General features: G+C 36.5%; 1 protein-coding gene across 3 annotated transcripts; it reads right to left on the bottom strand.

Annotated features, from left to right (window-relative positions):
• LOC136202561 (3-hydroxyisobutyryl-CoA hydrolase-like protein 3, mitochondrial) lies at positions 1 to 12,800 on the bottom strand. Of its 3 annotated transcripts, none has more exons than XM_065993258.1 (10): positions 12,550 to 12,800; positions 12,324 to 12,425; positions 11,852 to 11,904; positions 6,280 to 6,414; positions 3,299 to 3,395; positions 1,867 to 1,996; positions 1,245 to 1,423; positions 1,000 to 1,127; positions 815 to 916; positions 1 to 425 (listed from the first exon to the last, which is right to left on the bottom strand). In XM_065993258.1, exons 1-10 carry the CDS (start codon positions 12,782 to 12,784, stop codon positions 324 to 326), a joined length of 1,263 nt encoding a protein of 420 aa, XP_065849330.1. In that variant the 5' UTR covers positions 12,785 to 12,800; the 3' UTR covers positions 1 to 323. The 3 variants fall into 3 exon arrangements, with proteins under 3 accessions (XP_065849330.1, XP_065849329.1, XP_065849331.1); XM_065993257.1 differs by lacking the exon at positions 11,852 to 11,904 and adding an exon at positions 12,090 to 12,154 and having other exon boundaries at positions 12,550 to 12,799; XM_065993259.1 differs by lacking the exon at positions 11,852 to 11,904 and having other exon boundaries at positions 12,550 to 12,795.
• Positions 12,801 to 14,520: the final 1,720 nt, after the last annotated feature.

Genomic DNA, 14,520 nt, shown 5'->3' with positions numbered 1-14,520 from the left:
TCAACCCACAAAAATCATTAAATGACATTATTATCATTGTAGCATGACATTGACAACTCATACATATGGTTGATGTGGACAACACATGTAAAAAAACCTTAGTCAGAAAGCTCGACACATCAATTCCTAGAAAGAGGGCATAACTATGGGTTCTTCCACTTCCATGTTTGATGACCTTGCACAAGTATTTATTCAGGATATAATTTTCCAAATGATTTCTATATCAATGACGTTATTACAGCAGATTGTATACGTCGAAGATCTTCCTATGATTCTTTTATTAAGTGAAGACATCAAGACAAGATAATTTGGCATAGAATATTTCACACCCTCAACTCCTCAATCTCAGGGCTCAATGGATCGAAGAGAGATTCCACTTCACTTAACTCTACCAATTCCAAATTTGGAGGATTCCATTTCGGCTTCTGCACAAACATGAACAATCATAAGCAAAATGATCAATAAAATCCATAACCAAGGATAATGTCATTCACTTTTTATGTCCCAGACCGATACCTTTTATCTCAATATAAGCAGAAAATAATTCCCAAGTGAACAAAAACCTTCGAATCTAATACTTATTTTCAAAAAATCCAATTATGTGAAACCAGTTGCAAAACTTAGTTCAGATTTGCTCCATTGATCTTGCATTTGAAGAGGAAAAACTAGAAGGTGCAGCAGTTTTTATTGTAAAATTTAATAATTCCATCAATCATTTATGAAAAATAGTAAACTACCGGCAGCAAAATTAAATTTATATCAATTTCAACAAACTCAATAGAGCCCTTGTAAAAGCAAGCACAAAGAAAAGAACCTGATCCTTGTCCACCAAGACTGCCCTAACCCCTTCAGCAAAATCATTTCTCAGAGAAGACCGTAAAGCAATGCGATATTCCAATTTCATCACATCATTTAGCTGGATGCAAAAAATTGTACATGTAGATAAATGCCAAAAAAGTAATTAAGACATATATAGGAAAAGCAGATATACAAACTCACAGTTGATAATTCATTATTGGATTGTCCATAGGCAGATGCAACTTTGGAGAAATACTTTTGTGTCAAGCAAAGAGAAAAAGGAGCACCCTTCCCAAGACCTTGAAGTGCATCATTAGCCCACTCGGCCACTATGAAGAGTGTGGAGGAAAAAAAAAATTAAAATGACATTTTTCATCACAAAAATAAAAGAAAAAGAGAGAAAACTTCAGCTTAAACAAGTCACTAGCAAACATTACTCAACTTACCTTTCGCATCAGCACTTTGCTGATGGTTTTTCAACTCTTCAATGATTTCTGTTACTGACTTGCTTGTGCTGAAGGTTGAAATAATTCGAGGCAAAAGCAACTTCAACTCAGCCTCAGAGTCTGGTTCTTTACAATGGTTTGCAAGAAGAGCTTTAATGTCATCATGTGGATCCTGGGAACTAAATAAAAAGTTCAGCAAAATTGCTTTTGTTAGAAACTTCAAATTCCAATATGACAATCATTTTGAAGCATCAACAACGACAGAGTTTGGACAACAATCCTCAACTATAATCGATAAGCATCACAAACCACAACTATTCACATCAAGTAGTATTTTTTTCCTAAAATAATAAGTCACTGATTAGCCCCAGTAGCAATAACATCAACCAACAAGAATAATGGGGAAAAATCACTTAAAACACCTTCAGAAATTATCTTAATAAACAAATTAATGCAGTAACATCAAACCAACAAGGGCTTTTGTTTTTGTCTTTCATTCTTCTGCCTAATATCTATTATTTATTATTACTTTCTTAAGAACTTAAAAATAGTTTACGTCCTTGTATAGAAATACTATAAATATAATTCTGACAGCGATATTAAATACTCGTGAAAGACATACAAGGTAGCTGCCAAAAGGGACTCCTTTAGTGACCCCAAATTTCCAGATGGCACATAGTGTGTCCCAAGACCCACAAATAGTGCATCAGAGGGCGTAGAAATTCTCTTGCCAGTCAGTCCAAGATATGCACCTGCACAAGTTGGCAATGCACCAAGGAACTACGAAGATCATCATCCATTTTTGAAAAGTGAGCTATCTCTATAAAAACAAAGCCTTACATGCAAACCAGAGTCACAATCTTGTCAGACAAACAGATTCCTAGAAGATGTTTGGGATTCAGATAACCTGGATTTTTGGTTTGGTTGTTTTTTTTTTTTTTTTTGGGTAGGGGGTTTGGTTGTTTTCAATCATAAAGGAACATTTTGGATTGTGTTATTTTTTAATTATTTAGTAGAAAAAGTAAATAATAAATAATTATGACATTTCTATTTTGAAATAGCAGTGGTTCAAATTTATTTGGAAATAATAGTTATTCATTATATAATTATCGAAACTATAATATATACAATTTCAAATTAAATGTGTGGTTGAAATTATAAATAATAAAGATACTAATATTTATAATCTTAAACCATATTATCTATTATTTATAAATATTCCCCATCAACTTTATTTTCTTGATCTTTGAAATAATGGCCGGGACACAACAAAGTCGTTCCACCCCCAAACAATTCAGGTCCTTATTTTCAGAATCCAGTCAAGTAAAAGAATTGCCACCTCTAGTATAAATTGTGAACTACAGTAGATTTTTTTACAGAAAACAGAAAAACAAAAACCTTTTCAAAAGTGAGGAGAAAAATAAATAAATAAATAAAAAGATAAGGCTATGTTTGGATGGGTGCATGGAGGCTTATTAAAGGGAGGTAAGGGAAAGTGTTATGATTTAGAACAAAATTATCCTCCCATGAAACCTTGTTAACCCTTACCCTTACAACCCCTTCTTCCCAAACATGGGTTTATCATTAGACCTTAATTTATTAATGTCCCAAACAAAGTGTAAGTAGGCAAAATGCGATTGACCTAATGAGCATCTGGTTTTCCTTGGTTCGCTTCATGTAAACAAGGATATAACAAAAAATTCTTTCAGTATTATTGTAAAACTTGCCAAAAAAATGTTAGGGTTTTCACTTCAACATTCCAGTTGAAGGTGTTGTAATTTAATAAATTATAGTTACTCCATCTTGGGTAAAGGACCAAAGGTGACGCATATTAATGTCATGTGATTTTAGTTTCCCATTATTTTTCATCAAATTAGCAAGCATGTGTATCCATCAAGAACACCTTTAAAGGTGACCAGAAGACAAATAATTCGGGAACTTTAATCCGTATCCTAAGTCTTATCTTCCTCTCAACACAATCATAGAGCAACTTCACTTGCAAAAAGAGAAATTTCTGATCTGAAATGACATCGTGACAATAATAAAAAACATACCAACTGATCCTTCTCCAGGAGTATGTGCAGCTATATAGGAAAACCCAACATCTGGGAACAAGCCAATTCCATTTTCTGGCATAGCAAGAAGAGTTTTCTGTATATCAAGTCACAAAGTTACCATTCAGAATAGCAAATTTGAGACTGCAGCTCTAGAATTCAAAGTATAGTCAAAATATTATAGTGATCCATTCAACTGTGTTACACAGTGATATAGTATGAAGTGAATGGGCTCGGACAAAAGCCCAACCGAATCTAGCATATGGGCCTGAGCTAAAAGCCATTGTCAAAAAGGTTCACGAAAGTCAGCTCACATAGAAACTTCTTCAGTAAGAAGCCTAAAAGGACACGTGAACCAATGGCTACCTCGAATACCAAAGGCACGCTCCTAATCCCTAAATCAAGCCGTACATTACCGAAAGATATAAAGGAAAAGAGTGTGAAGCCAATCACGAACTAACACGTATGTAACTTATTGCCAAAAGCCAATCAGGAGCTAACACATGTAAAACACATAACATTTCAGGTATATGACATAAATAGCCTTGAAATCGAAACTCCACGTACATCGTTATTACCCATAGCCTTCCATCACTTGCTTTCAAGTTGTTTTGTACTCAAGTTGTTTTGTACTTTCAAGTACCTTACTGACTTAAGCATCGGAGATGGGATGCTGAAATCCGGCACCTCTCTGAATGTTTGTTATTGATTCAGGTGACCGGAAGGCATGACCGAAAAGTGTATTCATTATTGAAGACATCATTTGGTGCGGTGCAGTGAACGTGGACAATCTTCATAAAAATGAGTAATCTACTTAGTTCTGTGATACAACCGGTTATTCAACAAGCCAGTGATGCTCTAGGGACTGCGGTTGCACCTAATCATGGCCTCGTTGATTCAAGTAACAATCATTTGCCACCATTGTCCATTTCTGCAGACTTGGATAAGAAAATTGATGATTGTTTGGGATCTTTAGATCATGAGCAACGTCGTTTTATGGATGGACTCACAAAACAGCTCATCTATAACATTGGATCCGTTCAATAATCCATGAATATTCTTCAAGCGGAGCATGCGACTCGAATGGAAATTATAAGGATAGAGCTGAGGAAGGCCAAAGAAGCTGATAGGTTTAGGGAAAGGCATGGATCTATGGCTTGTTCCACAAGACATCATGACGTCCAAACTTGTCCAATGTAGGGAGGATATTCTAAAGAATCTCAACCAGAGGAGGTTCGGGAAAGGTCAAACGAAAAATGCCGGTCCTCGATGTCGAGGACACTATCGGTCTCCCTCACCTTTCGGGAAGATTTCAAGGCGATGTGTCCGGATCTCCTAGGCAGCATCGAAGTATTCATCATGATTCAACCGAATCTTTAATCCGTTGTCACGAAGCAAATAAAAAAAGACGGACAGTTTCTAGATCTCCAATTCAAAGAAATCAACGGTCCAAGCCAGGACCGAAGAAGGAAGAGTCAAGCTCCTCGAAGAACAAAGTCTATAATCTCGTCCGAAAGGAGCTTCATCAGGCAACGAAGGATGAAGGATTAAACTCCAAGAAGCATGAGGGGATTCGACGGGGATGTTCCTTTCGGCACGAAAATTACTCCCCTCAGTGTAGAAATCATGAGTCAGCCCATGCCACGGAGATTCAAATATCCACTCCTTAAGGATTATAATGGTATGACTGACCCTACTCTTCATGTTAAAAAAATTCTCAGGGCTCTCCAAACTACAACGGTGATGCTCTCATGTGCCGATTATTTGCCACAACCTTAAGAGACTCTGATGTATATTGGTATGATCGGCTGCTACCTTGCTCCATCAAATCTTTTAAGCAAATGTCTAAATAATTTGTTGATCACTTCATCACTTCCATTCTGGAGGGTAAGACAATGTAGGGTTTAAATTATCTTGTTCAGGATCCAAGTGAGTCACTAAAAGAATGGGTAGAGAGATTTCAGCGTACTGCCATCCAGATAACACATCTGAATGTTGAAGGGGCGGTTGAGGCAATGACAAGTAATTATCGAAGCAAGGATTTGTCAAAAGAAGTAACCACCAAGAAGCCGAAGACATTTCCAGATCTGATGAGTAGAGCTTGTGACTTTGTCAAGTGGGATAATCATAAGTTGAATCCACTACTGAAGGAAAGGTTGAGTTCGGCTCATCAACCGAACGAGCATAAGGACGACGGGAGCAAGGATGATCACAAAAGATCCAAGGAGCAACATGATCGCAATTATGCCCCCTTAAACGCTCTTAGGAAGGAAATTTTGTATTGGGTAGAATCCAATAGACAGTACATCCAGTATCCTCCGAAATTAAAGACTTCGGGCCGAAGGCACAACGGCCTCTATTGTGAATTTCACAAGAGTGAGGGGCATGATATGGAGGATTGCAGACAACTAGCGGCAGAGCTGAACAAAATGGCCGAAGCTGGAAAGCTTGACAAGTTCCTTAAAAATGTCGTCAAGACAAGAGAACCAAAAGATAAGCAGCATGTTGAGAGAGCTCAGAGGGAAGTGATTATGTCATTGATGGAGGTCCTAAGGAAGATCATTCAACCAAGAGAAAGAGAGTTTATGTTACGATATCGGATAGGAATTCGAAGGGAATTAATTAGGTTGTTATTTGCTAGTTTGCTAATTGCTTAGCAGTAGTTATTTGCCTTGTTATTTGCTTTAAAAGTTGTTAGAAGTTAGTTAGACAGCGGTAAGTATTACAACTGTGAGTTTTGTACTACTACCACATCAACAGTGACTTTTCCAATATTAAGGGTCATGCCTTTGTAAAGAAAATCATCAGAATTATATTAAGGAAAATTTATACCATGTTACACAGAAAATGAGAGAATGTAAAAATCTATATATTTCTGATAGAGAAGAGTGATTTATATAAGAGTCTAGTAGCTAAACTAGGGAAGCTAATGAATGTGATTATATACAGACTGTAACAACTGTAACAAACTGAAAGCAAACCTCTGTAACAATCCGATAGCGGCCATGACCAGATAGCCCAATTCCAAAGCCCATTGTTACACCATCCATGAGTGATATATATGGCTTTTTGTAATCAGCAATTTTGCATATCAAAGAATACTCTGCGGTGAATACCTGATAGAAAATGTGCCAAAGAGCATGTTAACATTAAGTTCAGCTACAGACAAAAATTGCACACAATCTCCAAAAGACAATTCCACTGTTAGGGCCAAAAATACACAATAAAAAAAAGGTGAGCCTAGAAATTTATTTCAAATACAAAGAGCAAAGATGCTCCAATAAATTTCTACCAAAATTTTTTTATTTAGAAATTTGTTGTGGAGGTGTTTTGTTCTAAAGCAACAAGCATTTGGTAGGTAGTGACTACAAATTCCAACCAACCACCATTCAAATAACTAAAGCAAAAAAATTACTAATAATTATAAAAGAATGAAAAGTAATCTAGAAATAAATTGTGCTCACTGGATCCCACAGATATTGCATAAAATTTTAATTACATCTTTGCAAGTTTTCAAATATGTGCATATTATGCTCTGTTCCATAGTTCATAGGACTTTTATGCATCCTACTAATTTTAGTCCTATATAAGACTTTAGCACTAGACAGATATTGAAATGCCACGAGGTTCCCCAGCACTCAGACAATGGTACAGAGCCACTAAGTAAGAACAGTGATCTAATTGCCATGCTAAACTTCACATCACCCATCACATTCAGAAAGAAAAGCAAAAGGTTGAATAATATTCTCTCTAAGTCATTAATCTCAGTCTACCAAAAAATACAAAAGAATATATTACAGAGTCACAAGAAGAGATGCACACAGAGTGAAAAATAGAAAGAAGAAAAGATCAATCAATTTTTGCAACTTTTTAAATGCTGCATGTGCAGGCCAAAGTCCAGCTTTATCAAATTATTCAACAGTATCAGTATGTCAATGATTATTCAGCAAGTAAGTTACTCAGAATGTAGAGCCTAGTATAGCAAAAATCTAGTTTTCATATTTGGCAACCCATTCCCCAAATCACTATGTAATCATTCTCTTTTTTTCCTATTTAGAATCTGGTATATTATCGGAATTCTTTGAACATAAACTCTAAAACTCATATGCTTAAGATTAAATTTGTGACAAAACTTGAGAACATAGGCTGATATTAGTTTTACCACAATATGCAGTTAGCTGAAATTTGACCTCGACCAAATGATTATAAAACTGTCTGCACCAAAAATAAAATTTTCCTAATACATATCATGGTGTACACTTTGCATGGGAGAAACCTTTCCTTTTAGGAAACTTTTTCTTTTAGGAAACTTTCTCTTTTTAGGAAACTTTTTATATTTTCCTGGTACATCGTTTCCTTAGAATATCCAATAGTGAACTCAAGGGGAACCGAGAGAAACCAACTTCCTAGAGTGTACCTGAGGGGAAGTCAACTTTCTGTAGTGTACCTTAGGGGAAACCATATAGTGTACCTCGTAGGAAACCAACTTCTTATAGTGTAACTCGGGGGAAACCAACTTCCTAGTGTGAATATCAAAGGATACTTGAGGTAAACCTAGGGGATCATGGGGTCATTTAACATTTCTAATGTGTATTCTGTGAGCCAATTAAAAAGCAGAAAAAATTAGAAAGTGTACGTATCAAACTCAACACACCCAAGCAAAACTCTAGCAAATTATCTCTAGACTTCAGCATTTTTAGAATTCTCAGTTATTCCCTTAGTTTCAATTTTCAGATCCAAAGTTCATTCATTTCCCATTACAATTTTATTTGTTCTTTAATCATTTTCTGTAAGGTCGCTATCGTTTTGATAATTGAATCCTTTAGAAATTTTCGGTCTATTTATTTCTTACAATCGTTTGTTACGTAGAAGTTAGAAAGCGCACTCAATTTCATTCCATAGTTCGAGAATACTATAATTCCCTGGCACGCCCGCAATTTCCCCCGAAAGAGCCAAACAAAAATTGGCACGCTCGATGGGACACAATCACAATATCGCCAAACGGAAATGATAAGAAAAGCAAAGATCCCATAGCAGCCAACTCTAAAGAACAAGAGATCATGGCAACATGCAATGTTCCACATATGGTGGGAGGAATTGAAGGGGAAAATAATGTTAACCCGAGAGGACACACAGAGATCCAAAATTCACAATCCTTGAAGAGACATTTCAATTCCATTGAAAAGAATTTGGAAGCTCTAAGGAGCGATATGAATAAGAAGAGGGATAAGATACTCCAGTAGTTGTCATAGCCAGGGGTCATCAAGAGTGGAGGAAACCATGTTCCTCAAGGCTCATCGGAGTCCAATGAAGGATGTGGTTTGTCCGAGGATGAGAAGTGTCATATTCCGCCATTGATGGAGGAGGCCATCTTACAGAAGGTCGTTAATTCAACAGGCCAAGAAAATTCTAGTAAGTCACCTACTCCTCAATATTTTGGAAACACTAATCCTACCTCCCACACAGCTTCATATCATGAGGAGGAAGGAGCCCACCATATCACTAGAAAGACGGGGGGCAACTATAGAGGAAATGGAAAAAGCACTGGATTTCCTCATGTGTCTTATACTCACCAGCAGATTGACATCCCTCAACAGATTCCCCCCCCCCCCCCCCCCCGTCCCCGTTACTATGGAGGTCATCCGAGAAGTTGTCTTGAAACTATATGATTATGCCCTCCATCAAGTTGGCCACTTTGAGTTTCATAAGCCAAGAAAAAAAAGTGAAGAAGCGATGAGATGTCAAGTCAAGGAAGAAATAGGAGGTGAAGTTGAGGCTAGGGAGCATTCCTCCAATTGAGGAAATGAAATATTAGCATGAAAGTGACACAAAGGCCAACTCTACGGCCTATGCTTTTTGTGTCACCTAGAGAAATATGGTGTGACACTTTTAAAAGCTGACACCACGGCTTTTGAAGAATCAAATTTACATTCCTCAAATTCATGCTTGAGGGGGGCAATTGTTTGCACCAAAAATAAAATTTTCCTAATACATATCATGGTGCATGGGAGAAACTTTTCCTTTTAGGAAACTTTTTCTTTTTAAGAAACTTTTTATATTTTCCTAGTACATCGTTCACTTAGAATTTCCAATAGTGAACCTCAGTTTCCCTCAATGGAAACATCTCAAGGGGAACCGAGGGAAACCAACTTCCTAGGGGAAACCATGTAGTGTAACTTAGGGGAAACCAACTTCTATAGTGTACCTTAAGGGAAACCATTTAGTGTACCTCGTGCGAAACCAACTTCATACAGTGTACCCCGAGGGAAAACAATTTCCTAGAGTGTACCTTAGGGGAAACCAACTTCCCATAGTGTATCTTAGGGAAAACCATGTAGTGTACCTCGTGCGAAACCAACTTACAACTCACATATAGTGTACCCCGAGGGAAAACAATTTCCTAGAGTGTACCTTAGGGGAAACCAACTTCCCATAGTGTATCTTAGGGGAAACCATATAGTGTACCTCGTGGGAAACCAACTTCTTATAGTGTAACTCAGGGGAAACCAACTTCCTAAAGTGAATATCAAAGGATACTTGAGGTAAACCTAGGGGATCATGAGGTCATTTAATATTTTTAATGTGTGTTCTGTGAGCCAATTAAAAAGCATGAAATCAGAAAGTGTACGTATCAATTCATCGTGGAAGTTAAAGTGGAGCAATTTCTCAATATGGAGAACATGACTTGTGGAATGAAGCAGGAAGTTACTCCCAACATCTATAAAAGGCAGAAATCACGATGAAGAGAGAGAACTCAACACACATCCAAGCAAAACTCTAACAAATTATCTCTAGACTTCAGCAATTTAGAATTCTTAGTTATTCCCTTAGTTTCAATTTTTAGATCCAAAGTACATTCATCTTTCCCAGTACAATTTTATTTGTTCTTTAATCATTTTCTGTAAGGTCGGTATCGTTTTGATAATCGAATCCTTTAGAAATTTCCGGTCTCTTTATTTCTTGCAATCGTTTGTTACGTAGAAGTTAGAAAGCGCACTCAATTTCATGCCATAGTTCAAGGATACTATAATTCTCTGGCATGCCCGCATTTTCCCACGAAAGAGCCAAACAAAAATTGGCACGCTCGGTGGGGCCACGTGGGAAATTGCGTGCCAATTTTTGTTTGGCTCTTTCGTGGAAATTGCGGGCGTGCCATAGAATTATAGTATTATCGAACTATGGAATGAAATTGAGTGCGCTCTCTAACTTCTACATAACAAACGATTGTAAGAAATAAAGAGACCGAATATTTCTAAAAGATTCAATTATCAAAACGATACCGACCTTACAGAAAATGATTAAAGAATTCTAAAAATGCTGAAGTCTAGAGATAATTTGCTAGAGTTTTGCTTGAGTGTGTTGAGTTGTTGAGTTGTCCCTTTTTCATCATGATTCCTTCATTTAATAGACGTTGGGGGTAACTTCCTGCTTGCTTCCACAAGTCACGTTCTCCACATTCAAACCACATCTTGAATAACTACTCCACTTTGACTTTCATGATGAAATTGATTATGACGCCTTGTAACTTTCCTGCTTTCTAATTGGCTCATAAAATACACGTTAAAATATTAAATGACCTTCTGATTTCCCTTTAATTTACCTTAGGTTCACCGTAGGAAATTGGTTTCCCCTAAGGTTCACTCTTAAAAAATCTACTTAGACGTAAGTTAGGCCAATTAATATATTAAAAAGGCCTAATGCTTCCACAACACCCTTAACTAGTCCAAATTGGTCATTTTACCCCCTCAACTCATCAAATATCCTATTTACCCTTTTAACTCCATAAAAGTGGTATTTCTCACCCCCTCAACTTATCCATTTAGCCCCCCAACTCATAGAATGTCCTATTTACCCCCTTAACTCCATAAAAGTGGTATTTCTCACCCCTTACAATCCGTTATCGATGCCTAAATTGATACCTTTTTTAAACATTAAACCTATATTGGTACTATTTTGTAGGTGGAACCTAAATTGATACTTCCCCAAAAACCATTGGCTTATTTTGGTACCTTATCCCTACATATAATGTCTTTAACTTATTTAACAAAATAAAAAGTTGATATTAAAAAAATAAATTTTCAAACTCATTTGAATAAGTCCTATTAATTTTGCACTATAAAGGGGCAAGAAATATCACTTTTATGGAGTTAACGGCGTAAATAGGATTATAAGGGGTGAGAAATACCACTTTTATGGAGTTAAGAGGGTAAATAGGACATTCGATGAGTTGTGAAGGGGTAAAATGACTAATTTGGACAAGTTAAGAAGGTGAGAAATACCATTTTTATGGAGTTAAGGGGGTAAATAGGACATTCGATGAGTTGGAGGGGTAAAATGACCAATTTGGACAAGTTAAGGGGGCTGGAGTAGCATTAGGCCTATTAAAAATATATAAAAGCCAAAAACTTAAATTATGGTGCAAACAAAAACCATATGCATAAAACTCTATCGTCTGACCATACAGGTACTTGGCAAGGCACACAACTTAGGGCAACTTGAACCAACATGAATAATTGGTGAAGGGGATGATCATAAATCTACAAAACACGAGACCTCAATCACATCTGAAAGTTGGTTTTTGGTTGATATAATCTTCACATCACCACCTGCAGATAAACTAAGACTTAGGTAATCAAAGAGACAATGGGCCAACAATACTGCAGAAAACAATGCAAAAGGGGGGAAAAACGATAATAAATAGGTAGATAGCACTTTGTTCACAGAGATACAGCAAAACATATCAAGGATCAACCTATCTAAAAACTCTAAGAGCATCAAAGTGCTAAAGCACCTTCTGCACAAGAGGCGTATTTTTGTCCTTTTGAATGTCAGCAACAACCCCTTTTATATCCATCCCTGCATGTGTCACGAAAGGTCACTCTCAAAAGCTTTCCTAACTCTCAATAACCCAAAAATAAAAGACAGAGAAAAGCTATTGAAGAAAATATTATTCTCAATTGAATAAAATATAATGCTTGTAAAGAAGTATCAACGGGAGAAAGGTGAAGATATATCCACTAATTACCTGCACAAAATGCACGAGACGCGCTGCCTTGAATGAGAACACATTTGACCCTTGGATCAGAATCCCATTCATCAAGAAAACTTATATATTTTAAATCCATATCTGCATTATAAAGATATTACAGGTTCGAATATAAAGTAAAATCAACAGCAAATATAAAAAATGATGCCCCAAAAATCCTAAAGGCAAAGTCAAGAATAGAATTAAAGATAGGAGAGAGAATTACCTAAGTTCATGGCATTGAGAGCCTTGGGGCGATCGAGAGTGATGACAGCAACACCATTTGGAAAAACATTTCCCTTAACGAACCCTTCACAGGCAGAATCCATGGTCGAAAAGCTTCGATGTGAGATAGAGGAGTTGCGATGTAGGGAGAAATTGAGCGAATTCTGAGGTAGAGAGGGAGTGAAGAGAAACAATGTCTGTGGAAGGAGTCGACACACTGAGACTAAGCTTCTCATAGCTGTGGAAAATGACGCTATCATTTACCAAAACGACAAGTATACGCTCCACACTCGCCTTCAAAGTCCAAACCTTTCAATTGCATGGGCCTTTTGTGGGCCGGAAGGTACAAGTTTTGTAAAGGGAGATTTACATGTAAATTCACTTTTAGAAACTATATAAAATTAATAATTTTAGATCAAGTAATGATTTTGATTATGTGAAACTAATAAAATCTGTACTTTTAATATATTTTAAAAAATAAAATTTATAAATTAAAAATCGGATTTATGATTTATGAATTGGGATCTAAAATTTTTAAATTATGATATAAAATTATAATATATAGAAAATAATAACATATTAAGAATTAAATTTAGTGATATAACTTAGTTGTAATTTTATACTAAATTATGATATTCATGTATTTGACCCTTTTCTAAACCAAAATTTCATAAAGCCCCATGTATTGAAGGATAAGTTATACGATATTCTTAATTCATTTAAAATTTTACAAGTATCTCAAAGTCTAAAATATAATTCTTAAAATATCAAATTGTATCTGAATATGGCAGTTAATGTCACTTATTTTGTTTTAAGGGATATTTTTTTAAAATCGGAAATAGAGGTTTGAAAAGAAAGATGGTGCATGAGTTCTTGGGAAGGTCTTGATTTATTGTTTGGGAAGGTTTGGAATCTTCCATTTTAAAATGAAACTAAAGTTTAATAATTTAAAATCTTTTGGGTAAATTACATAGGTGGTGTACAACATTTGCCTCTTATCACACTTTGGTGTACAACCTTTAATTTTGCACACTAAAGTGTACAAACTTCAGGTGACCTCACACTAAAGTGTACACCCGGTTATTATGACCGGTCAACGACGGTCAACGCTGCCACGTCATCTAAGTTCATTTTCTGCCAAAAAAACGTGCCCCCCCAAATGCGAAAAGACCCTAATACCCCCTTTCTTATTTCCCTAAAAAAATTATAAAAGCAATCAAATTCTCTCCCCTCTCTCCTCTCTCATATTTCATCTGACATTACGTCTTCCTCGTTCATCCATCGTTTTTCTTCATCGCGAGAACTGTAAAAAAATGGGGAAACCCTAATCTTCAAAAATCGCGGCTTTACCTGTACTCACAACGCAAGGGCTAAAGGCTGCGAAATCCAAAAAAAAGATCCAAGATGCCTTCTTCATCATCTGCGCAGAACGGACAGAACTTTGGGGGAGGATGGATTTGCCATTGCGGAATCCAAGCACCTCTGTCAACGTCTTGGAGCGATTCAAACCCGGGGAGAAGATATTTCAACTGTAAGAATTTTGGGGTAAGTTCTAAAACAAAAAATTGCTTCGTCCTCTCTGTGCTCTGTTAAGCTCTGTTAATTTTTTTGTTCTCTCTGTCAGAATCGAAACGCATGTAAATTCTTTGAGTGGAAGGATCCTCCAATGAACGATAGGGCAAAATTTGTCATCTTGGGATTACTGCGGAAGTTAGATAAAATTGAGAAAGAATGTGAGAGACTGAAGAATTGTGAAAGAGAAGGAAACGATGATAATTGCTTGCCAATGGAAAGAGAAACAGATGAAGGAATGACACTAATCCGGAGCCAGGGAAATGAGAAAGACAGCAAGAGAGGACAAATGTGAAACTAGGTTGGGATTTTTTGTGCTGTTTTGCTTGGTAGCTGTATTTCTAAGATATTGTTGGGTTAGATAGACTTGATGGTATTAGGTGCATTATTTTGTGCTTTT

Source organism: Euphorbia lathyris, chromosome 8, assembly GCF_963576675.1.
Source record: "Euphorbia lathyris chromosome 8, ddEupLath1.1, whole genome shotgun sequence".
In the NCBI taxonomy this organism is placed as follows: domain Eukaryota; kingdom Viridiplantae; phylum Streptophyta; class Magnoliopsida; order Malpighiales; family Euphorbiaceae; genus Euphorbia; species Euphorbia lathyris.
This window is presented reverse-complemented; position numbering and strand designations above follow the sequence as displayed.

Bases quoted from the DNA above. Each gene is read 5' to 3' on its own strand.
- LOC136202561 (XM_065993257.1), bottom strand. From the start codon at position 12,784: ATGAGAAGCTTAGTCTCAGTGTGTCGACTCCTTCCACAGACATTGTTT. The intron at 3,396-6,279 runs GTTTGCTTTCAG...CTTGATATACAG, and splicing joins GCTATCGGATTGTTACAGAG to AAAACTCTTCTTGCTATGCC. The intron at 426-814 runs GTTCTTTTCTTT...ATGTTTGTGCAG, and splicing joins TCTTGGTGGACAAGGATCAG to AAGCCGAAATGGAATCCTCC.